The 24,031-nt window shown below is 48.5% G+C and overlaps 1 protein-coding gene across 1 annotated transcript; it reads left to right on the top strand.

Annotated features, from left to right (window-relative positions):
* Positions 1-1,884: 1,884 nt before the first annotated feature.
* TNFSF8 (TNF superfamily member 8) lies at positions 1,885-22,923 on the top strand. Its single transcript, XM_083876187.1, has 4 exons — positions 1,885-2,310; positions 10,441-10,486; positions 21,698-21,769; positions 22,356-22,923. Exons 1-4 carry the CDS (start codon positions 2,113-2,115, stop codon positions 22,751-22,753), a joined length of 714 nt encoding a protein of 237 aa, XP_083732313.1. The 5' UTR covers positions 1,885-2,112; the 3' UTR covers positions 22,754-22,923.
* Positions 22,924-24,031: the final 1,108 nt, after the last annotated feature.

Raw genomic sequence — 24,031 nt, 5'->3', positions numbered from 1 at the left:
ACAGACAAGGGTAGTCATAGATTTATAGAATATCATGAGCTGGAAAGGATCCATGAGGATTGAATCCAACTTCCTGCTCCTCCTGGGAGCGCCCAACACAAACTCCTATGACCAAGAGGATCATCCAAGAGGATTCTTTACCCTTGGACAGGGTTAGTGTTGTGGGGAGCCTATTCCAGTGATGAGCCATCCTCTGAGGGAGAGTGTCCACTCTGAACGTCCCCTGAATGTCCACTCTGAATGTCCACTCTGACTGTCCCTTGAATGTCCACTCTGAACGTCCCCTGAATGTCCACTCTGAATGTCCACTCTAAATGTCCACTCTGAATGTCCACCCTGAATGTCCACCCTGAATGTCCACCCTGAATGTCCACCCTGAATGTCCACTCTGAACATCCCCTGAATGTCCACCCTGAATGTCCACTCTGAATGTCCACTCTGAACGTCCCTTGAATGTCCACTCTGAATGTGCCCTGAATGTCCACTCTGAATGTCCACCCTGAATGTCCACCCTGAATGTCCACTCTAAATGTCCACTCTGAATGTCCACCCTGAATGTCCACCCTGAATGTCCACCCTGAATGTCCACCCTGAATGTCCACTCTGAACATCCCCTGAATGTCCACTCTGAATGTCCACTCTGAATGTCCACTCTGAACGTCCCCTGAATGTCCACCCTGAATGTCCACCCTGAATGTCCACTCTGAATGTCCACTCTGAACATCCCCTGAATGTCCACCCTGAATGTCCACTCTGAATGTGCCCTGAATGTCCACTCTGAATGTCCACTCTGAATGTCCACTCTGAACGTCCCCTGAATGTCCACCCTGAATGTCCACTCTGAACGTCCCCTGAATGTCCCCTGTGAACATCCCCTGGTGCAGCTCCACTCTTTTTCCTGCTGTGCTGCCCTGGTCACCAGAGGGGACCAGCAGCTCCTGCCGTGCTCCTGCTGTGAGGAGCTGCCATCAGATCCCCTCCTCACCCATCCCTTCTCCAGCCTGAACACACCAAGTCACCTCAGGTGTTTCTCCTAAATCCTGCCCTTGGTGCCTCTTTGACCACCTTGGTTGCCCTTCCCTGGACTCACACTCAGAGTCTGATGTCCTTTTCCTGCTGAGCTGCCCCAAAACTGCTCCCAGGTCCACATCCTCTCTCTCTGCCCTGGCTGGTGATTCTGTCCTTGGGGCACCAGGGCTGCCCATAAATCAGGTAAATGATATTAAAAGGACATCAGAGAGGGCAAAGAGGATCTTATCAACAGTCCATCCAGCTCAGCACCTTGCCTTCAGTAGAGAGCAACAAGAAATTCTTTGAGAAGAATATCAGAACAGAAAAAACCAGACATTTATCACCATTTATCATCACCTGTGGATGCAGAGCTCCGCAGGTCTGTCGTTATGTCATAAAAGGCATCAGCAGGTTAAGTAGCAAAGATTTTAATTTAATGTCTGATTCTATTTTTATACACATTTTATACAGAAGGCCAAAGATTGGCCAAAAGGGTCATCACCTCATGACCATTATTGGTGGACTTGATCATCCATCACACTCCTCTTCTTAGAGAAGAAATATGTAAACACACAGATAAGTTGTAAGAAAGCAATATTGTTTATGTGAAGCAGCGTGGGACAGCTGCTGCAAAGGTACAGAATTTCACAGGCAAGAGAATTCAGGGCAAGAAAATTCTCCCCGTTGGGGAGCAGCGGAGCTCTCAGTGCACAACAGGAAGGCACCAGCTCGCTCAGGGCGACTCCCTGAGCCCAACTGCAGCCGCACCGAGTCTAAAATGAAAGAGAATTTGCATATCTCCCCATTTCACAGCCCCGGGGCGGGGGATGGCGGTGTCCCGGTCACCTGGTGACATCAGAACCATCGGGGACCTCGGCGGAGAAATCCCTGAGCAAGAACATGAAGCTCCTTCCCCTGCTCAGAGCCCCGTCCTGCCTCACGCCCCCGGGGCCCTCTGTCTTTGTACAAGTGATGAAGTTTTTTTTTCCAGATCACATGAGGCAGGATGAAGGGGGAAAATCCTGCCAGGAGCAGAGATGGGCTGCGACTTGAACCCGACCGAGGGGAGACACAGATCGCTGCCTGGAGGGCTATATAAGAATGTGCCAGACACCAGAGCAAACACTTTCTCAGGAGAAGGACTCGCATGAATCAGCCATGAATGTGAATGAAGACGGTGTTTCCAGGAGGCTTGGAGCCACTAACAGAGTCTGTTTGTATTTCATCATCGCCGTCCTGGGCGCCTTGCTGGTCATTGCCTTGGCCACCATCATGGTCCTCCTGGTCGTCCAGAGGACGGTAAGAGATTGAGTCTCTTCTCTTCTCTTCTCTTCTCTTCTCTTCTCTTCTCTTCTCTTCTCTTCTCTTCTCTTCTCTTCTCTTCTCTTCTCTTCTCTTCTCTTCTCTTCTCTTCTCTTCTCTTTTCTCTTCTCTCCTCTCCTCTCCTCTCCTCTCCTCTCCTCTCCTCTCCTCTCCTCTCCTCTCCTCTCCCCAGCTCTCCCCAACTCTTCCCTTCTCTCTTCCATTCTGTGGCCAGAAGGACAGCTCCTATCTCTGTTATAAAATGCACACACACACATGAATTAGGGGAAAGATGGAACACAGACAAAAGAACTTCAGGAAAAGAGGACCTTTCACCACAGACAACATTTATTCTTGGCAATTCCTGTTCTGCAAATGGAACAAGAAAGCTCCTGCTCCAGGGTTCCAGGCAGCCTCTGTCCCTGCTGGTTTGGTGTGAGTCTCCTGTTGGTTCTTTGGAGAGCAAAGCAGAGTTTGAGAGGGTTTGAATTTTGAGATGGATTGCAGAGCTCTGTGCGACACCCTGTGCTGCTGATGAGGGGAGGCAGAGCTGTCCTGGAGCACCCAGAGCTGGTGGGGGCCAAGGAACCCCCTTGTACCCCCTGTCCCCTCAGTCCTGCCTTGGGTGTGATTTTTAATGCACAACCAGAGCTGTGAAAGGATATCAGTGACACAAGGTCACTCATAAACAACTTTTCCCTCTACCAACAGTCACTTTAACTTCTTAAAAATAACAGATTGCTCTCAAATGGATCCGGGGCTGGTGGGGAACCAGAGACAGCCAGAGCAGAGATAGATGGTTATGAGGATAAAAAGTGAATTTCTGACCTTGTAGGGGCATTCCCATCAACTTTACCAAGGTAAAATGCCAGGTTAGAAGTTTTATAGGCTCTGAAATCTTATTGCAAAAAAACAAAGTTTTGAGGTACCCCCAGTACTGTTCATAGAGGGAGAGCTCCAGCACAGGGCTGCTGGAGGAGCTGGCCATGGAAAACAAAATATGATCCTTGGACTCAATATTTTCTCTTTCTAAATCTACCCTGTGCAATTTGTGTGCCCGTGTACGCACATTACCCAGAAATTAAACCAGGAAGGCTTGACTGATACTCCTTCGAGAGAGGAATCATTTACCTGCAATCAGTGTTCTCCCAAAAGAGAAGCACTTTGAGGACAGTTAACATGAGACATGAGGCTTTTTAAGTGAGAAATAGTGGGATATCAGGGGAAATCTTTAAAATAACAGTCGAGGTAATTACAGACTTGCCACAGCTTTGCTGTATAATGAGGCTTTCATTTGTACTGATTGTGGAAGGCAGCATTAAATCACCTCTCCATCAGGATAGAGCAGTTACAGGAGTTGCCAGAGGAACGAGATTGCTGAAAGAGCCAAGGTTTTTGACTTAAAAGAGTAATGACACCGTTTGCAGGCTGCTTTGAAAACAAGCTGGGCTGAAGGAGGAAATGCGAGGCTGAGGGGTGTGAGGAACAAATAAAATCAGGCAGCAATTTTACACTCTGAGGAGGATTTGGCAGCGAGACGCAGTTTTGTGTTTTGCTCTCAGGGAGTTCAGGAGCAGAGCAGTCATTCCCCCATGTGTGACTGGCCCTGCAGCCCCAGGGCAGAGAACAAGGGTTGGTTCTGTGGGACAGAGCCAGGCTGGCTCCAAACCCCCTCAGCTCTTGGCAGGAATCATTTCTGCACTGTCAGAGTGAGGCTGGGCACAGAACCTTTGGGGAACCAGCCGTGGTTGGGCTGAGCATCCCCAGCCCTGCCTGCCAGGCCCTGAGGGGCTGGGGGAGCCCTGAGCACTCTGAGCTGCTGTAGGGAGCAGAGCTGACTTCAATTATTTTCTCTGTATCTATGACAAAAAAACCCTTCATTTTTTGTGTGATCATCTCCTCGGCACAATCAGCTTTTCCCTCCAGATGTTTTCAGCTGGATTGTGTGAGTGGTCCCTGAGTTCAGGGGTAACTTCCCACCCTCCTCATGCTGAGCTGAGCTTTTATTTCCCTCTTTATTTCCTCTTTATTTCCCCTTTATTTGGGGTGACAGGGACCATGCAGGGCTGGCACCCTTGGGTGCCACAGCATTCAGAGCCTCGTGGTGACAACATCACCCTGTCCCTGCCCCCAGCACAGGCTGCCTTTTGATGAATTCATAATTGCCTAATTTAAGTTGAAGGAAGACAGACTGAAAAAGGAAAATCAAACTCTGCAGAAAGCAGGCACTCGCAGCCCCCACAATCTGGGCGCTCCAAAGAAGGGAAACAAAGAAGGGGAAAAGGCAACTATGATTCAAAGCTGCTTCTCTGAATCCTGCAGCACCTCTGACAGACATTATCACACCTCCCCACTTTCCAGCACGCCAAGAAATTTCCTTTACGCCCGTGTTTTTAAGAAGGGTGGCACGGCACGTTGCTGCCACGTTTGGGAAGGGTCAGTCTCAGAGATAAACTCTGGGGTTTTTTTGGAACTATTTGCAGTGCTGAAGTCAGTTCATTTCTTCAGCTTTCATCTGCAGAACCACTTGGCTTCAGGCCATTGTTGATCTTTCACAAGTGACTCAATTTTCCTCTGGGATGAGAACAGTCTGTGTAAGGTGGTCTGGAGCCATCATTTTTCTTCTTAACATTGTTTATAAGTGTGTTAAACCCTCCACCCCTGCGCCTGCTGCATTCACTGCTGGATGTGTGTGTATATACTCACCCCTGGAGATATTTGTGTGCTTAGAGAGAGAGAAAGATGTGAAACCAGGGACAGGAAGGGCTGGGAAAATGTCATTTTAAGGCACACAGACCCTCACAAGGCTGGTGCTGTGCAGGAAGGTTCATCAGACACCTGGGCCTCCCATTAGAAATTCTGTGTGAATGTCCAGAGTCCATTGACTGGGTTAGTCCATCACTGCTCTGGATTTTGTACACTTCATATATTGAATCTCTAAATTGTGTGAGAAAACCTTTTTATCACCAGTGTGGTGAAGAGTAAAGGTCAGAGCAGGTTTTGCTATTTGCTGATCTGCTCTTCGAGGTTGTTAAGAACCTTTAGCAGTAGGTTGGTGAATGACTCATACAGCACCCGGCAGGATCCTGCACTGTTTATTGGGGTTTTATGTCTCCTAAAAACTCGTTTTGGCTCCAGGTGCCCCACTCAGGCAGCCCCCTCTTGTGGCGACCCTGAGAGACAGGAAAATAAAATAAAATTTTAAAGTTAAAATAAAATTAAAATACTGAAAATTCCTCTAAAAGCAGATTTCTCACCCATTGAGCACTACAGGAAATCCACTGAGGCTTTTTAGGAGAAAACTAAACCCTGGCCCAGCTCTTGCTGTGGGTGCTGTGTGCAGTGACAGTCACCTGCTGTCTGCAAGTGCCACTTCAACAGCTTTGGTCAGCACAGGGAAAACTGATTTTCACCCAGGTCTGTGGGGACTGTGCTCTGCTTTCTGCACTTTTCATGTCCAGCTTTAACTTTTGCCTCTTGGCACCTCAGGGGAAGTGCCCCCACCTCCTTCTCCATGCTGGGTCATAGAATAAACCCCAGAATCAGCCAGGTTGGAAAGGATCTCCAGGATCATCAAATCCAGCCTGTGCCTGGTCCCCACCTTGTCCCCAGCCCAGAGCTCTGAGTGCCACCCCCAGCCCTTCCTTGGGCACCTCCAGGGATGGGCACTCCAAACCTCCCTGGGCAGCCCCTGCCAATATTTTATCACCCTTTGCATGAGGAAATTCCTGCTGAAATCAGGGTGGTTTGAGGCTGAGCAGAAACACAGGAGAGCCTTGGGGGCTGCTTTTTAAACTGAAAGATTTCCTTGGAGGGCAGGGGAGCAAAGATCTCTGCCCCACAGATCTGCCATGTGGAGACACCCTTGGGGAGCCCTGGCCCAGCTCCCTGAGCCCAGCCTGTGATGGGGACAGTGGTCTGGGGGAATTTCCTTGGACTCTCTAGAGGTAGATAAAGACTGCACAGAATCCCAGATTGGTTTGGGTTGGAAGGGACTTTAAAACTCATCTGTAGGAGCATCTGTGGACAGCAGGGAGAAGGAACTCTGCAGACCTGAGATATTCTAGACACACGTGGGTTTATTGCAGGGTCGTGGGTAAAAAGGGCTTTGCCTTCAGCCACCAGCCTGGGCTGGAGGGAACCCCAAAGAGAGAGAGAGAGAGAGGGTGTGAGGTGAGGGAGGTAAGAAGAGGGCTGGGGTCAGAGTGGTAAGAGAGTGAGGACCTTGTTACAATCCATTCTATCTCCTCTCGTGTTGAATATTCTAATTTACAGTGACCAACTGGCATGAGATACAAAACCTACAGACTCTGCATGCAGCCCATGAGAACTGCTCTATCACCATGTCATCCTGTATTCTAAACTCTAAAGAGACTTTTCTCATCCACCTTTTCTCTGATACCTTGGCAGGGTGGAGAGGGGCTGCATTCCTGAGTCCTTTTGTTTTCTGTCCTTCAACCCATCTCCAGCTCATCCCCGTCTTCCTGCCTGCCATGGTCACATCTCAAAGCTGCCCTTTATTTCTATTTCACTCACAGATTTTATATCTTTAGTATTTCTTACCAGGCAATCATATCCACAAGCCCTCCCTGTCCCATCTTTCCCAACACTCATCCAGTGTCACCCCTGCCATGAGCAGGGACACCTCCCACTGTCCCAGGCTGCTCCAAGCCCCAATGTCCAGCCTGGCCTTGGGCACTGCCAGGGATCCAGGGGCAGCCACTGCTGCTCTGGGCACCCTGTGCCAGGGCCTCAACACCCTCCCAGTGGTCAGAGGTGTCTGGTTCAATGAATATTCACTGTTGTCACCCAGGAATTTAGAATGACCCTTTATTCTCCCTCAGCTTGACAAAATATCTTGTAAAACGATGAAGAGAAGGAAGAAATAAATCACTTTCGCTGGCACCTGATTATCATTTTCTCTAATAAAGCAAATTCAAATTATTCTGCTTGCTGAGTAAAGGCTGAGCTCCTTCATCACCAGCCCCCAGATCACTCCAGACAGGGCAAAATGTGTTGTCTTGAATTTTTTTCCGAGCTGGCCCTGGAGAATTTAATCTGTTTGGGCTGCTCCTGTGTGCCTCTTTGCATTCCAAATGACAGCCCTACATGCGATATTCTTGCTGCTGGAAAAGAAAGAAATAATAGCAGTAATATTTCAAAGGATGTCCTAAAGGTTTATTTCAGTATCCACTCAATTGTCACTAAAATAAATTGCTTTGGCCTGTGCTGGTTTTACTCTCTGGGAGCCTTCCCAGGTGAGAACACATTGCCTTTAGTCCATTTTAATTTTATTTTTATGCCCCCAGTGCTGAGCAGGCTCTGAGTCACCAGCATGGCAAACACCTCCCTGGCTGGTTTCACTGAGTGCAGTCCCACTGGGGACAGAGCATCCTTCCTCTGTCACCTGAAATATCCTGAATTCCCCGCCGAGAGCAGGAATGTTCAGACATTGCCCTGAACAGCAACACCTCCCCGTGCCCTGAGTGTGTGTGAGACAACAGCCCAGGGCAGGGGCCAAGGAAGGGGCTGAGAGGTCCTGGCAGAGATTCCTGGGGGTGTTTTCAGCCCAAAACCTGCTCACTTTAATATTTGGTGATCCCTGATGAGATCTGTGAGAGTTCCCAAGGGAGGATCTTGGGCAGGGACAACAAGCTTGGAAATATCTATTTTTTATTTTTTTTTTCAAATTGAATCTCCATGTTCCTGTTCTTCCTGCACAGCTCAGGAAGGTCACCTGGAGGAACATTGGCTCAGCAGGTGACTCTGCTGTGCCTTACACAGGTGTGGGCAGAGAAAATGAACAAAGAGAAAAATTATTTGAAAAAAAATCTGTTTTTTCGAATTATATTTATGAGTTCCTGTTCTTCCTGCACAGCTCAGGAGGGTCATCTGGAGAAATACTGGTTCAATTCTAATAATGATAAGACTCTGCTGTGTCTTACACGGGTGTGGGCAGAGAAAATGAACAAAAAGAAAATTTATGTTTTAAAAAAATATTTATTTTTTCTAATTATATCTATGGGTCCCTGTTCTTCCTGCACAGCTCAGAGAAAATGAACAAAGAGAAAATGAACAAAGAGAAAATTTATTTGGAAAAAATAGCTATTATTTTCAAATTCCATCTCTGGGTCCCTGTTCTTCCTGCACAGCTCAGGAAGGTCACCTGGAGGAGTATTGGCTCAGCAGGTGACTCTGCTGTGCCTTACACAGGTGTGGGCAGAGAAAATGAACAAAGAGAAAAATTATTTTTTAAAAAAAATATCTATTTTTTTCAAATTATATCTATGGGTTCCTGTTCTTCCTGCACAGCTCAGGAAGGTCACCTGGAGAAATACTGGTTCAATTCTAATAATGATAAGACTCTGCTGTGTCTTACACGGGTGTGGGCAGAGAAAATGAACAAAAAGAAAATTTATTTTTTTAAAAAAATATTTATTTTTTCAAATTATATCTATGGGTCCTTGTTCTTCCTGCACAGCTCAGAGAAAATGAACAAAGAGAAAATTTATTTGGAAAAAATAGCTATTTTTTTCAAATTCCATCTCTGGGTCCCTGTTCTTCCTGCACAGCTCAGGGAGGTCACCTGGAGGAATATTGGCTCAGCAGGTGACTCTGCTGTGCCTTACACAGGTGTGGGCAGAGAAAATGAACAAATTACAGATCTCCACATTCCCAGAAAATCACAGAGTCATTTAAATTAGGAAAAAGCCCAAAGATCAGTGAGTCCAACCATTAACCTGTCACTGCCCAGTGCCCCAGGGGCAGGACACAGCATTTGGCACCAGACCAAAGGCTGACGACTTTTTGCTGGGAGCAGATGCAGCTCCACACTTTGCTGCTGTTCAAAACATGGCCCACGTGAAGCCAAAATCTAATTAAAAACCTTCCTAAAGATTTAAAATTAGAACATTGAGTACCAGAGACAGACCCAGCACAGCTTCTCTCCCTGTCCAAGCACTTTCCTTCTCCCCACACCACCTGTTTATCCACTTCACACACAGCAGTGAGGGGTTTGTGCTGTAACACCACTGTGGATGGAGCTGTTGGGTGCCCAATTTCTCCCAGGAGATATCACAGGTGCTCTAAAAGCTGGTAGAGCTTCCCAAATTTCTCCTTTCCTGGATGTCCTGCTGGGTCACTGGACAGGCTCCCCAGGGAAGTGAGTCTTGCAAGGCTCAAGGAGGAGCTGGAAAAGGTTTTTAGCCCTGTTGGTTTCGTTTTGGGTAAGTGAGGAGCAGGGAGAAGGATTAAATGATCCTGATGGATCCCTCCCAACCTCAGACAGCAGAGTGCCAAGCTGGGCCTGGCCTGATTAACCTGCACAAGGTTATTTGTCCCCAGGTGTGAGGAGCTGGTCCAGCCCAGGCTGAGCAAACCCCACTCCTGACACTGAGATCCCTGTGGGGACACTGGAGGGATGTGACACTCAGGGAGCAGCTCCCAGAGCTCTCCTCAGTTGTTTGGAGAACACTCTGCTCCCTGAGGGACATTTATGAACTGCCAGGGACTCTGGGGTGTGTGTCTGGGTGACAGAAAGGTGTCACCAGAGGAATCCTGCTGCCGTTCACCCCAGAGCTGCTTTTCTGGGAATTTCTCATGTCATGCTGACTGAGGATAATTTCCTGTGCCACTTTCACCCCTGGAGCTGTTTTTTTGGGAATTTCTCATGTCGTGCTGACTGAGGATGATTTCCTGTGCCACTTTCACCCCTGGAGCTGCTTTTTTGGGAATTTCTCATGTCGTGCTGACTGAGGATGATTTCCTGTGCCATTTTCACCCCTGGTTTTACAGCTCAGCGAGAAGCAGGAGGAGAGGTGAGGCAGGACATCACTGTCGTGCTCAGACCTGTTTGGGGCTCTCCAGCTTTAATGATCTTTCCCTTGGCTCTCCAGGCTGTCCCACTCTCTCCAAGCCTTGCAAGCCACAGAGAGGGATTTTAGGACTTGTGAATCTGAAAGAGCCCCAACTTCATTTTCTTACTGCACTGAGAGAATCTGGGTGCGTCAGAAATGTCAATTTTCTATGTTAGAAAAACAACAGAAATGTTTCAGCTCCACAGTTGCACATGAAATGTGTATTTCTTGTTGTCAGAATAATCCATCTCTTCTCTTCCTTCTCTTTCAGGTAGCTGATCCTGCCATGGAGGGCATCAAAAAACCCATCAGGACAGGTAAGAGCCCCTAAACAATGCAGGCAATTTGTCATATCTGCAATGCAAATGTTGCCCAGGGTCACAAACGAGCCAACTGTGCACATCTTAACATTTCCAATAAAGGCTCCTCTTTGTGAAGAGCCAAAATAGTGAAAAAAAAAAAAAAAAAAAAAAAAAAGAAAAAAGGCTTCCAAATTACTCAGTACTCCTCCAGAAACCAGTGCATGGCTGAGGAAATAACAAATATTTCTGACTGTGCCCTGGGGTATCTGTTCTAAAGAGCTTTTTGCCAGGGGATGTGAACATCACTCTGGTTTTAAGGTCTTATTTTAAGTGCTGGCTCTTGCAAATGTGTGTAATGTCCTCGTCTTCAGGAGGGAGGGGTGAAAATGTGTTCCACATATCCCAGAACAGCTGCTGGTTTGAGGGGAAAAGGGAGAAGGGAATGGGCGGGTCGAGAAGGGACAAGGGGAGAAAAGGAGCAAAAGGCACCAGAGCAAGGAATTGAAACAGGCAGAGTGTGAGTACAGGGAGTCTGAAATAAGAAAATCTGTCTGAGACAATTTACCCAGATTCTGATTTGCCTCAGCACAGCTCAGGAGCCCCGTTCACATTCCTGGCCCAGCCTCACAGGCTCTCAGCACCAAGGCTTGACTCCTGTCAATGGAGATGCCATTGCCTCCAGCACAGCAGGGAAATGAAGTTCTGTGTTCACCCAGAGGTGGAGAATGGGAGACTGGAGGGCACTGGGATTGTCCAGCTGGAGCAGAGTGAGGGCAGAGCTCCCCGGGGGCTGCAGCTCCTCCCCAGGGGCAGCTCCATCTCTGCTCTGGGCCAGGGACAGGAGCCAGGGCACGGCTGGAGCTGGGCCAGGGCAGGCTCAGGCTGCAGAGCAGGGAAAGGCTCTTCCCCCAGAGGTGCTGGCACTGCCCAGGCTCCCCAGGGAATGGGCACAGAGCTCCAGGAGCCTTTGGACAGCACTGCCAGGGGTGCCCAGGGGGGGATTGTTGGGGGGTCTGGGCAGGGACAGGGGTTCACTGGGTGATCCTGGTGGCTCAGGATATTCCACAATTTTATGAAAATTCCTCCTGTGTGTGGAAAGTGTTTGCATCTCTTCAGGGACTCTCTCCAGAGCTTTTCTCACAAAACTCCCAAAACAAATAACTGACACTAATTTTTCAGACCTCTGATACAGAATTAAGGCATTCCAGTTCCCTTGGGGGAAATCAGGGATTTTTGGACCAGCAGAGGAGTTTTACTGGACCATCCCCAGAAGCAGCTCCCAGATTCAGTTTTCAGCTCTGAGGTTCTTCCTTAGCACTTTTGGGACTTGAAAAAATCTGTTATTAGCAAGGAAGCACCAACCCTGCAGTCAAGGAGAGGGGCACCCCAGCAGGATGCTTTTACCCACAGTCCCATCCCTGTGTTAATTATCAGGAATTTGGGCTGGTGTACAGCTTTGCAGCCCCTCCTGGCTCGGGGATCCCTTCAGTCCCTCCAGCTCAGGATATTCTGCAATTCCTTGATTCTAAGTATGAGGAGCCCAAGGTCTGGAGAGTCCCAATCCCACAATCACCTTTTCTGCAGCTCATTTTTGCAGCATTTGGGCATCTCTTACTCCATCCTGGGGAATTTTGAATCCATAACTCTCCCATACTGGGAATGTTCTCTCTCTTCCCGAGAGCTTCACATCTTGCCTGACCATCACTTATTTATGTTTTAAAATTCCTGTAACCTGGAGGACTATTCTTTTCTCCTTAAGCTCTCCCCAAGGCACCCTAAATACACACACTGTTCTCTAGCAACCAAAGCATCCCCTTAAATCTTCCAAAGCCTTTCTCAAGTCTTTTTGTGCTTTATTTTGTGCCTGAAGAGGCTCAGAAATTGAGCAGGATCTGAAGGTGTGAGGCCTTATGATCCACAAAGGAGGAGCCACAGAGGTTGTACCTGCAGGACAACACTTTTCAAAGCAAAGCACAAAGGGTAGGGACATTTCCAGGGCAGGGAGAGAGATGTCACTGGTCCAAAAGTCCATTTAGAGTTATATGTATTATATCTATATTTATAATATAAATATTATATCTATAAATAAATATTATATTTATAATTACATTTATTTACAGTTATAGCTATTAATTATAATTATATCTATAAATATTATATAAATTATTATATATTATAATAATTGTATTGTTATATATCATATATTATGTTATTTCTAAATATATTATATAATAATATATGAATATTATGTATTATTATACAATTATTACTATTTATTCTTATAGTTATTATTTATAATTATATTTATAAATATTATATATTATAAAATATAAATATTATTTATATTTATATGAAATTAAAATTTTTATATATATACACCATATATTAATTATATTTAGCAACCATATACAACCCATATATATATATAAAAATGTATGTGTGTGTATATATATATATGTATATATGTGTGTATATATATATATATATATGATTTTATTTCAGCTCAGGCAACTCCTGCAGTAGTTTTTTCCCCTCACCAGCAGCTGGCAGGGGCCAGGTAGCAGCAATGTGCTCTATCCAGGAGTGGCCAGGACACTGTTCTATCAGCCAGAACATTTCTGTCTTTAGCTCCATATCAACCCCAGGCGTCCTCTCGCTCTGAATTCCCGAATTCTGCTGCCCAGTGGGAGATGATGCCATTAGTGAAGGACAAAAAGCGGGTCTGGCAGTGAGAGCTCACAGCAGGAAGAGCTGCTGAAAGCTGGTTTTAGTGGATTTAATGCTCTCCCAGCCCAGCCCTCAGTGCCCATCAGTCTCCATTGGAGGGTAACAGAGCATTCAAGTGTGAGCAGATTGCCAGGGCCTTTTATTTTCCTCTTAAAATGCATAAAGCAGAGCTTATTAATTAATATACCTCATGGGTAATTTACTGAGGGTCCCTCACTGGGAGCTCTGTCAGCTGCTGGCACCAGGCAGGGACTTGTGGCAAAAGCTGCCAGGAGCAGGGGGAACGCTCAGGTGGGGACTGTGCTGAGGCTGGAGTTGCTGTGGATTAAATTTTGGATCTTTCTTACCTCCCAGGCAGCCCAGATGGAAATTGGGTGTGGTCGTAGCCATGAACCAGGGCTCCTGCATGGTTAGAATGGGCAAAGAGTGAAAACCCACGGATTCAAAGTTCCCCAGGATGGAGTAAGGGGTGCCAAAATGCTGAAAAAAAAAAAAAAAATGCAGCTGCAGAAAAGGTGATTGTGGGATTTGGAATCTCCAAACCTTGGGCTCCTCTTAAAGATCACAGAATATCCTGAGCTGGAAGAGACCCACAGGATCACCCAGCCCAGTCCCTGTCCCTGCCCAGACCCCCCAACAATCCCCCCTGGGCACCCCTGGCAGTGCTGTCCAAAGGCTCCTGGAGCTCTGTGCCCATTCCCTGGGGAGCCTGGGCAGTGCCAGCACCTCTGGGGGAAGAGCCTTTCCCTGCTCTGCAGCCTGAGCCTGCCCTGGCCCAGCTCCAGCCGTGCCCTGGCTCCTGTCCCTGTCCCAGAGCAGAGATGGAGCTGCCCCTGGGGAGGAGCTGCAGCCCCCGGGGAGCTCTGCCCTCACTCTGCTCCAGCTGGACAATCCCAGTGCCCTCAGCTGCTCCAGCTCCAGCCCTGTGTCAGTGCCACCATCTCAGGGATGCTCTAGGGGACAAAACTCTGTCCCTGGCAGTGTCCCAGGCCAGGCTGGACAGGGCTTGGAGCACCCTGGGATAGTGGGAGGTGTCCCTGGCCATGGATGAGCTTTAAGGTCCCTCCCAATCCAAATCAGCCCCTGATCCTGTGACACAACAATTCTGTGCCAGGTCCAGCTGAGGTGGCTCAGGCAGAGACTTCACTGAGATGCCAATGGGCAGCAGCCCAGACCCAGCCACAACACTGAATTAATTGTGTCTTATTACAGCAGGGAAAATGCAATGACTTAATTTAAATCTCCAATGAGGTGATGTTCTATTGTTAGCTAAACACCAGTGGGCACTAAAGCAGATTTATGGGATGTTTTCCAGCCCTGACTCAGCTGTCAGGACCCAATGGATGGGTGGCAGGAATCCACAGGCTGAGAGCAATGCAATGTCAGCTCATTAAATGTTTGTGTGAAAAATGGGATCAGTCTCCTCAAACCCCCCCCCTGTGCCACTGTCGGTGCAGCACCTGAGCAACAGAGGGGAAGGAATTAAATCCATCACAAACTAAGTGTTTGTGAAATGTTCTTTCTGTGGAAGTGTTTTCTCGGCAGAAACTCGTCCCCATTTCACAAATAACAAATCATGTATTAGTGTGGAACGGAGGGGTATTGTTATGTTCATTTTTTTAGAGGGAAAATGAACTCACAGACAGATTGATGACCTGGAAAGGTAGAGCCCTCATCATCTCTTTGCTGGCCTCTCCGAGCCTCATTTCACTGGGAATTGTGTAATTCTGGCCTGATGGCTTTCCTTGTTATTTGAGCTGCGAAGATTTGATATCAAAATAGCTTCTCATTTACAAAAGGGAAAAAACAAACAAAAAAAAAAAACCTGCAGATACAAATGAACACACACACACAGAGTATTTATAAGTATTTTTCTCTGGCACTGTACAGACCAGGAAAAGAAGTCCAGCACCTCGCTCTCAGTTTCAATGGGAAATGGGTTCCCAAATAAAACTCTGGCTCTGAGAAATCAATATAATACAGGTGACAATATTATATTAATAGCACAAACCCGGTACTATAGAGAAAATCAGGCTGAAGCCAATGAGCCAAGGAGCCTTTTCAGATTTGCAGCAATGTCTCAGAGGGCAGTTTGGCCTTCTGCAACCAAATCTGATCCCAACACTATGAGGAGCAGCTGAGGGAGCTGGGGAAGGGTCTGGAGCCCCAGGAGAGGCTGAGGGAGCTGGGAAGGGGCTGAGCCTGGAGAAAAGGAGGCTCAGGGGGGACCTTGTGGCTCTGCACAAGTCCCTGCCAGAAGGGGACAGCCGGGGGGGTCGGGCTCTGCTCCCAGGGAACAGGGACAGGAGGAGAGGGAACGGCCTCAGGCTGGGCCAGGGGAGGCTCAGGGTGGACTCAGCAGGAATTTGCCCATGGAAAGGGTGCTCAGGCCTTGGAACTGCCCAGCGAGTTTTGACATCCCCATCCCTGGAGGTGCCCAGAGAAGAGCTGGATTTGGCATTTAATGCTCTGGGGACAAGCTGGGGACCAGGCACAGGCTGGATTTGATGATCTTGGAGGTCTTTTCCAACCTCAGTGCCCCTGTGGTTCTGTGATGACATTGCGGGGCAATGGATACCAACCCCACTGCGGGGGGATCCTCAGAAATATTTCACACTTTGGCCATAAAGGTTTGTCCCTTCTCAGCCTCAGTCCAGGGAGGTGTCTGTGTGCAGAAATCTGACCCTGACTGAGGTCTCTCTGCCCAGGGAGGTCAGGGCAGAGGAGCTGTCTTTCTCAGTTTGAAAAATCTGGGCAAGCCTGGGTTTGTAAATTCTAGAAAGGGTGCAGAGTCCTCCTGCAGGCCAGCACCCCTGGGCAATGCATTATACACATCCAGGGTGGGCTGGGGGATGAGTTCGTCACAGATGGGGTGGTTTGTATTGCTCAGAATGCTCAGTGTTGGGTCTTCCCTCACTCCAACACTTAAAACACAAGCTAAAAGTTTATATATATATATATATATATATATATATAAAACATTATATTATATCATTCTATAATATATAATTATAAATTATATATTATATATAATAATATATTGTATGTTATATAATATAGAATTATATATTATATTATATTATATTATATATGTGAATACACACACACATATATATACAGACATATATATATATATATGTGTATATATATATGTATATATATGAATAACTCAGGACATTATGTGACCTTACTAACAGAGCTGTGTGACATCACCTGGCCTAATTCCATCAGCACCGAAATCCATGAGGGTCACAGAGGAACCAAAAGCTGTTTGTTGCCCGCTTTTACTGCTTTATTTCACTAAATAATTCAGGGTTTTGCCCTGCTCCTGTGCCTGCCCACGCTCAGCCCCCACCCCAGGGCAGTGGAGTGTCACCAAGGGATGGCTGGGAGCAGGATAAGCCTCAGGAGCCCCACTCGAGGGGTTTTCCATGGTAGCAGCACCTTCCACGCTGACAGAGCCGCTTTCAGCTCGTGGTTTCAGTGCCCTTTGCTGGTGCTCCAGTCAGAGCCATCTCTGGGGTGGGGAAACTGAGGCAGGCAGCAGAGAGAACTTTCCCCCGGCACAGCCACATCCTCTTGGACCCGTCTGGCAGCAGCCCTTGTGTCCTCGTGTCCCTGAGCCCTTGGCTCCCTCCAGCCTGGACAAGGGGCTGCTGTGTTTGGATGCTCTCAGAGATCGTTAGGGGTTCATTTTGCATTTTGGGGGGAAATCCTGGGGGGACAGTGAAATTTGCAGCTTCTCTGAGATCCATTCCACAGTCCTGTCTTACAGCCCTTGGGCTCGATGCCTTAGGAAGGCTGACCTGGAACAGAGACTGGACAGAGCTGGAGAATAAAGTAGAGAATTATTGAAAGGCCTTTAGGATCCACCTTGGGCAGGACAAGAGCCTGGCCAGGGCTACACCCAAGGTGGACACAAAATGGTCACAAAATAGTCACAAAATGGACACAAAATGGATAAATGGTCATAAGGTCTCACACTTTTCTAAGTTTTGGTCCATTTGCATCTTGGGGTTTAATTGTCCAATCCCAGCTCCAGGCTGTGAGGTCCCATCCTTCTTGTCCCTCCCTCCAGCCCACCCTTGTTTGTGCTTTTGGGCCTGAAAGTTGTCCTTGGTGTGCAGCAGGAAAAGGATTTGTTTTGTCTCCCTGATCAGTGAAGGGAGTTCACCAGCACTTAATATGAGGCTCAGAACTGCACATCTAGAGAGCACAGAATCTGAAAAATATGAAAGTAAAACTGAAGGCACCAGGCTCAGTGGGGAAAAGCTGCATGAAGCTCCTGGGAACTGCCAGGCTCTTTTCCTCGGGGCTGCACCCTCTGGATGCCCATCCTACCATAAAAGGGGTCAAAAAGACAAAAATAAGTGATCTCCTGGTATCTTCTTTAGGGCTTCCCCCTGAGACTCCTCACTTGAAGCAGCAGCTGTGCAGTGCCTGTTCCTCACAGCACACACTGAAACCAGTGTGGTCCCCTTGGTCCTTAGCCCTAAATGTAGTTTTGTCTTTCCTCCTCCTTGCAGTATTTTTAAACTCATCTAATCCCACTGATTGCAAAGGGATTAACTCTGATTTACACCACGACTCGTGCAAAGCCAATTAGGCAACGTGAGCACATCCATCGATCAGTGCTGGTAATTTCAGCCTCTCTTGGCTTGAGCTGAAATGTTTCAGATAGAAGAATTAACTTGAGAAATAGAAGCAGAAAACAGTTACAAGCTGCCTCAGCAGAGTGAGGACCAGACCTGTCTCTCTGCAACAAATTTTTTCCATAATTTCCCTTCTGACTAATGCAGCTGATGTCACCGAATTTAAACGCAGGCACACCAATTTAAACTTGCTGACACCAATAAATGTGAAGTGCAGCTCTGGAGATGCAAAGTGCAGGCAGGTCAGACAGGGGAGATCTTTAGAGATGCCACAGACACCCTGAACAAGCTCAGGCCCCCAGGTCAGGGCAGGTCTGGGCAGTTTCTGGGCAGGCTCAGCACCTGCCTGGGCAGAGCTCTCAGGGCTGCAGCCTCCAGAGGCAGCTTGTGCAGCAGGGGATTTTCAGCCTTTGGAGGGTAAACCCCCTAAATGCCACTGAGTTTCTGTAAATAGTCTCTCCCTTCCTGCAGGACACACGGAGTGTGAGTGGGCTCGGGGTGCTGGTTGTGTTATCAGACACTTGTTATCACCAGAACAGCTTTAGCTGAAATAAGGTCCAGAAGGGTTTTTGCCCATCCTTTGCTGTATCTCCACATCTCTGCAGTGCCTGTGCCCTAAAACACAAGACTGACATGACTAACACTGGGAAAGCAGCCTTTGGTTTTTCTTTGGGGATTTCCAGAATCGTGAAGGGACTTTGGTACACGACTTACTCATTCTTGGAGAGCAGTGAGCTCCTGCTCACCACAAAAGCCTTTAAACTACTGAAATCAGATAAATATTGCCATTTCTTCAAGATATCCACAGTTCCTGTCTCCAGAGAAAAGTGCAAAGGGTGCAATACACGCCTCACCAACCCCTTCAGCCAGGGGGACTCGGGTGTGGGGACAGCTTCTCCCTGATTTATCCATCCTCATTATCAAGACTCCCTTAGAAATCAGGTCATGTAGATACAGCAAGGGTCTGGAGATTTGAATCTCTTATCATTACCCCCAGTTTCATGAATCCTATGAAACTTAAGATCCTTATCTCACTCTGCATATAAATAGAGCTCTTGTTAGAATCATAGAATCACAGAATGTCCTGAGCTGGAAGGGATCACCCAGCCCAGCCCCTGTCCCTGCCCAGACCCCCCAACAATCCCCCCCTGGGCACCCCTGGCAGTGCTGTCCAAAGGCTCCTGGAGCTCTGTGCCCATTCCCTGGGGAGCCTGGGCAGTGCCAGCACCTCTGGGGGAAGAGCCTTTTCCTGCTCTGCAGCCTGAGCCTGCCCTGGCCCAGCTCCAGCCGTGCCCTGGCTCCTGTCCCTGGCCCAGAGCAGAGATGGAGCTGCCCCTGGGGAGGAGCTGCAGCCCCCGGGGAGCTCTGCCCTCACTCTGCTCCAGCTGGACAATCCCAGTGCCCTCAGCTGCTCCTCATGGGCCCCTCCAGACCCTTCCCCATCCCCGTGTCCCTCCTCTGGACACTCTCTCACACCTTTAGATCTTTCTTTTATTGTGACTCTCCAAACTTCCCCCATGACCTGAGGTGAGGCTGCACCAGCAGAGAGCAGAGTGGGGCATGTGAGGATCATGACACAACATCCAGTGCTGAGTTTTAAGTTGGACTTGTTTTTGTGCATTAACTGGTCCTTCAGAGACCTTTGTAAGGTTGGTGGTTGTGATATTAGTTTTATAAATTGAGTCACAGGAAAACTCTGGAGGTTTGTGTACCCTGGGAGAGGGAGCAGAATTTGATAAGGCTTTGCTGAAACTCCTTCCTGCTTTGTTCTTGGTGTTCAGCTGTGGAATGAAACACAGAAAATTCCCAATTTGCCATCTGAGCTCCTGTGCACTTCCACAGCCACAGCAGGGCCAGGAGATGTAAAGGAGAGCAAATGCCAGGAGAAATAACCATTCACCTGTCAGGCTGCAGCACTGGGATAGTCACTGTTTTCCTGAATCCGTACCCTGTCTGTGTGTCCATCCACCTGTGGACCGAGGGGACAACTCTGTGTCAATACAGAATAAAGATGGAAAAATCACAGCATCACTGACTGAATCCCAGAATGGTTGGGGTCTGAAAGGATGTTAAAAACCATCTAATTCCAACCCCCTGCCATGGTCAGGGCCACCTTCCACTACCCCAGGCTGCTCCAAGCCCCATCCGGTGTGGCCTTGGAATGGATAATCAATACCATTAACTGAACCTCCAGTATGGTGGGAGGGGAGGAAAAACTTACAGAGAGGAGATGGCAGGCGGGAATATGGATAGAAATGAGATGAAATGAAAGGGGGAGAAGTGGGGAGCAGGGTCTGGGATGCAGGAGCTGGGTCACAGGGATGCGGTGCCGGGATGCCGGGGATGGGACAGCGGGATGCGGTGTCGGGATGCGGTGCCGGGATGTGGGGATGGGACACCGGGATGAGACACAGGGATGCGGGGATGGGACTCGGCTCCTCGGGGCGCTGCGGCCGCCTGCAGTGCCGGGCTCGGCCGGGGGATGGAGCCGTCCCCGCGGCCGTGGATGGAGCAGCTCCTGTGGCCGTGGGAGGGAACAACCCCCGCATCCCGTGGGATGGAGCCGTCCCAGCATCGCGTGGGATGGAGCGGTTCCGGCATCCCGTGGGAGGGAACAGATCCCGCGGAAGGGGGATGAGCTCTTCCTGCATCCCGGGGATGGAGCAGTTCCTGCATCCCGTGGGATGGAGAGTTTCCCAAGTCCCCGGGGATGGAGCCGTTCCCGACTCCCAGGGGATGGAGCAGTTCTCAAATTCCGTGGGATGGAGTATTTCCTAAGTCCATGGGATGGGGCAGTCCCCGAGGGCTGTGCCAGGGCAGCCCCGGTGCCTTCCCCGTCCCGGTACTTTGGATTTGGGGCATTCCCGGGGCCCGGGCGCTGCCCTGGGCTCGGCCCCTCCAGCAGCAGCTTTGGGGTCCCCGGTGCCCAGAGCAGCTGTGGCTGCCCCTGGATCCCTGGCAGTGCCCAAGGCCAGGCTGGACATTGGGGCTTGGAGCAGCCTGGGACAGTGGGAGGTGTCCCTGCCCATGGCTGGGGGTGGAATTAGATGAGCTTTAAGGTCCCTTCCAACCCAAACCATTCTGGTCCCTTCCAACCCAATCCACTCTAGGATTATATGAACAACCTGGTGAAATCCACATTTTAACCATGAGGGAACAGAGCAACGTTCCAAAAGCACTCAAAGAGCCATTTTCAGAATTATGCTCCACTTAAATGTTTAAAAGCTTAAATGTTTAAAATTCTGTAATTGCACCGCAAAAAATAACTTGGTTAAATTCAGCTTACCTGCACATAATTCCTGCTTTAGAGAATCAGAGAATCCTGGACTGGTTTGGGTTGGAAGGGACATTAAAGCTCATTTAATTCCAACCCCCTGCCATGAGCAGGGACACCTCCCACTGTCCCAGGCTGCTCCAAGCCCCAGTGTCCATTCCAGGGATCCAGGGGCAGCCACAGCTGCTCTGGGCACCCTGTGCCAGGGCCTGCCCACTCACCCTGTAATTCCTCCTTGTATCTATTCCAATTTCACCCTCTTTTAACTTAAAACCATCACTCCTATTTTTAAGAAGCAGGGTAAGAAATTAAATATTTCACGGCTGAGGGCTGCAATCTGCCAGAGCTTTAGGTTGTTATAGATTTACCAGTTGAGTGACACTGCCCTGAATTCCCTGGGCAGAGCAGATATTCTCAGCCAAGGAATAAGAACTATGCTGGAAGTGGGGTACCAAGTCCTGGCTGCATTTTACAATATAAAAAAAAAAAAAAAAAAAAAAAAAAAAAAAAAAAGAAAAAAAAAAAAAGTTCAGGAGCAATTGGAGCAATTGGTTAATCTGTTGTTTTCTCCAGGGAACACCTTAGAAGACTATTTGAGGATCCTACAGCGTGTCCCAGACAAGGGAGCTGTTGCCCACATGAGAGGTCAGTGGGGAGTCCAGGGTGGGGAAAAAGGGTTGGGAAAGGGGAATTTCAGAGCTGTCTCAAAAGCTGCTCATGCCATTCACACTGGGTTTAGTGGCAAATAGCCTTTTTTGTCCAAATGGGCATTTTATAGGGAAAAAAAAATTCCTTAGCTCTCCTGGAAGGTGGTTGGCAAACCCTTATGTGATCCTAGAAAGTTCTTTTTTTTAAACTCGATAAAATAAAAGGAAATCGAGATTTACCTTCTGCACACTCGCAGAGGAATGTAAATCTCCATGAGTTGTACAATCTCTGTGAATATGGAAAGCACATGAATATACATCTTTACAAATTCCCTTCAAATGCCGAGTGGGGAAATAATGGAGATGAACATTCATGTGTTTCTCTGCATTGGGTTTCCTGAGAACTGAGTAAATATGTGGAATTGTCAGTGCCCCACCTCCATGTGGGACCCCCCAGCTCCCTTTCCAGGAGTTTTCCTGGAGTTTCCTGCAGGAAACCACTGAGCAGGTGTCTCTTTTCAGCAGGAAAGTGTCCCAGGGCTGAAGGGAGCTCGGAGCTAACAGCCTTTTTGCTTCCCTTCCAGTGTCCAGCACAGTGAACAGCTCCCGGCTGAGCCTGGTGGAGAAGGGGGCCTGTGTGTCCATCCAGTGCAATAGCCACGAGCTGGTGATCCAGGAGCAGGGCCTCTACTTGATCTTCTGCTACTTGAACTTTCACTTCCCCAAGTGCTCCAAGAGCCCCATCGACCTCAAGATCGAGGTCCTGGTGAACGACACGGTGGACAGCCAGACGTTGTCCACCTTCTGCAAGTCGGAGACGTGCCAGGACAAGACTTTTGAGCCCTTGCTCCAGCTCCACTTGACACACCTGGGCGCGCGGGACCGGATATCAGTGACACTGAACCACCCCGAGTTCCTCAACGACGTTTCCCTTCCCAACGAGAACGTTCTCGGGGTGGTGAGATACAGTGATGGGATGTGAGGTACAGCGATGGGACGTGAGCTCAGCTCCCCGACCCCTCACTGCTGCCCAGACCCTTTCTCTGAACACCAGCAGCCTGCTTTTATCTAGGCACCACCTTGGTTTCAACTTCCCACCTCGCCTCATCCCCAGGGTCAACAAGGAGCTTTGTGAGTGTCCCAGAAAAAATGACACTGCAAGAGCCACACCTGAGAGCTGCCCTGGCTCCAGGTGGGATTGTTGGACTCTCCAGCCAACCCACCAAGGGTTCCTCAAACACAGACTGAAGCCCAGCCAGATCATGGCAAGAATGCACAATAAGGAGATTTTTAAGGTCATTTTTAAGGTCATGAACTGCTGGCACAGCTCCTGTGCTCAGGACATGGGGAAATCTGTTTAACTCTATTTTACGGAGCAGTGTTTTAACCTGGTCTTTCCAAAAACCCAACAGTCAAAGCTTGTAGTCAAAGCTTTTCTTTACCACAATGACAACTCTGGAGTAGATTCATGGTACAACAGCAAAAAAATGATGAAATTATTGACTCTCGGGCTGGTAGATAAACTCTGGGGCAGGACATAGGAGATATGGGATTGACAGGATATTTCTGGGCTGCATTCTGCTATGGACTTTATGCCATTTTCCTTTGAGTGTCTTCCTTGTCACTATTTATCCATCTTTTCTATTTAAATATAAAGCTCTTTGGGACACTTTGTCTAAGCAGAGTGCTCAGCCTCTGTTCTCCCCTAGGGGGTTCTCAGACCTTTTTTCACATTAAATATTAGAGCAGAAGTGGCGTTGCCAATCTGGCAAATAGCAAAGTCCATTGGGATGAATTTTCCTGTTTCCCTGCCAGTGTGGCAGTCCCTGTGTGACACAGACCACACCAGGCTGGGAATCCTCCTCCAACACCAGAACTTCCTGGAAAACCAGGACTCCAGACTTCCCCAAAGTCCAGACTCTGCTCCAGACTGTCCCAAAAACAGCTGAGAGCTGAGATGTCTGAGCAGGTCAGAGGATGGGTGATGTTTGAGCTCCTTTGGCTCCCTGGAATGTCTGGAGAATGCAGGTTAAAAGAAGAATCTCAGCCTCTCGTATTCCATGAATTGCAGTAACCCAGACATTTACTTGCAATTTCATTCTTGGGGAATGTGTGGGGAGGGAAGGGACCCAGATGTTGCCAAAGCTGGTGTCAGTCCAGCCCTTCCCCTTTTCCCTCCATCTCTGGGATCCCAGGAAGGTCTGCTGGCAGCACTGTTGGAGTTTTCCCCCTTGCACAACTGACATTTTCCTATGACTGG

This window comes from Zosterops lateralis, assembly GCF_965231275.1.
Source record: "Zosterops lateralis genome assembly, chromosome: 20".
Classification (NCBI taxonomy): domain Eukaryota; kingdom Metazoa; phylum Chordata; class Aves; order Passeriformes; family Zosteropidae; genus Zosterops; species Zosterops lateralis.
The sequence above is the reverse complement of the archived record's forward strand: the minus strand, read 5'-3'. Positions and strand labels throughout refer to the sequence as shown.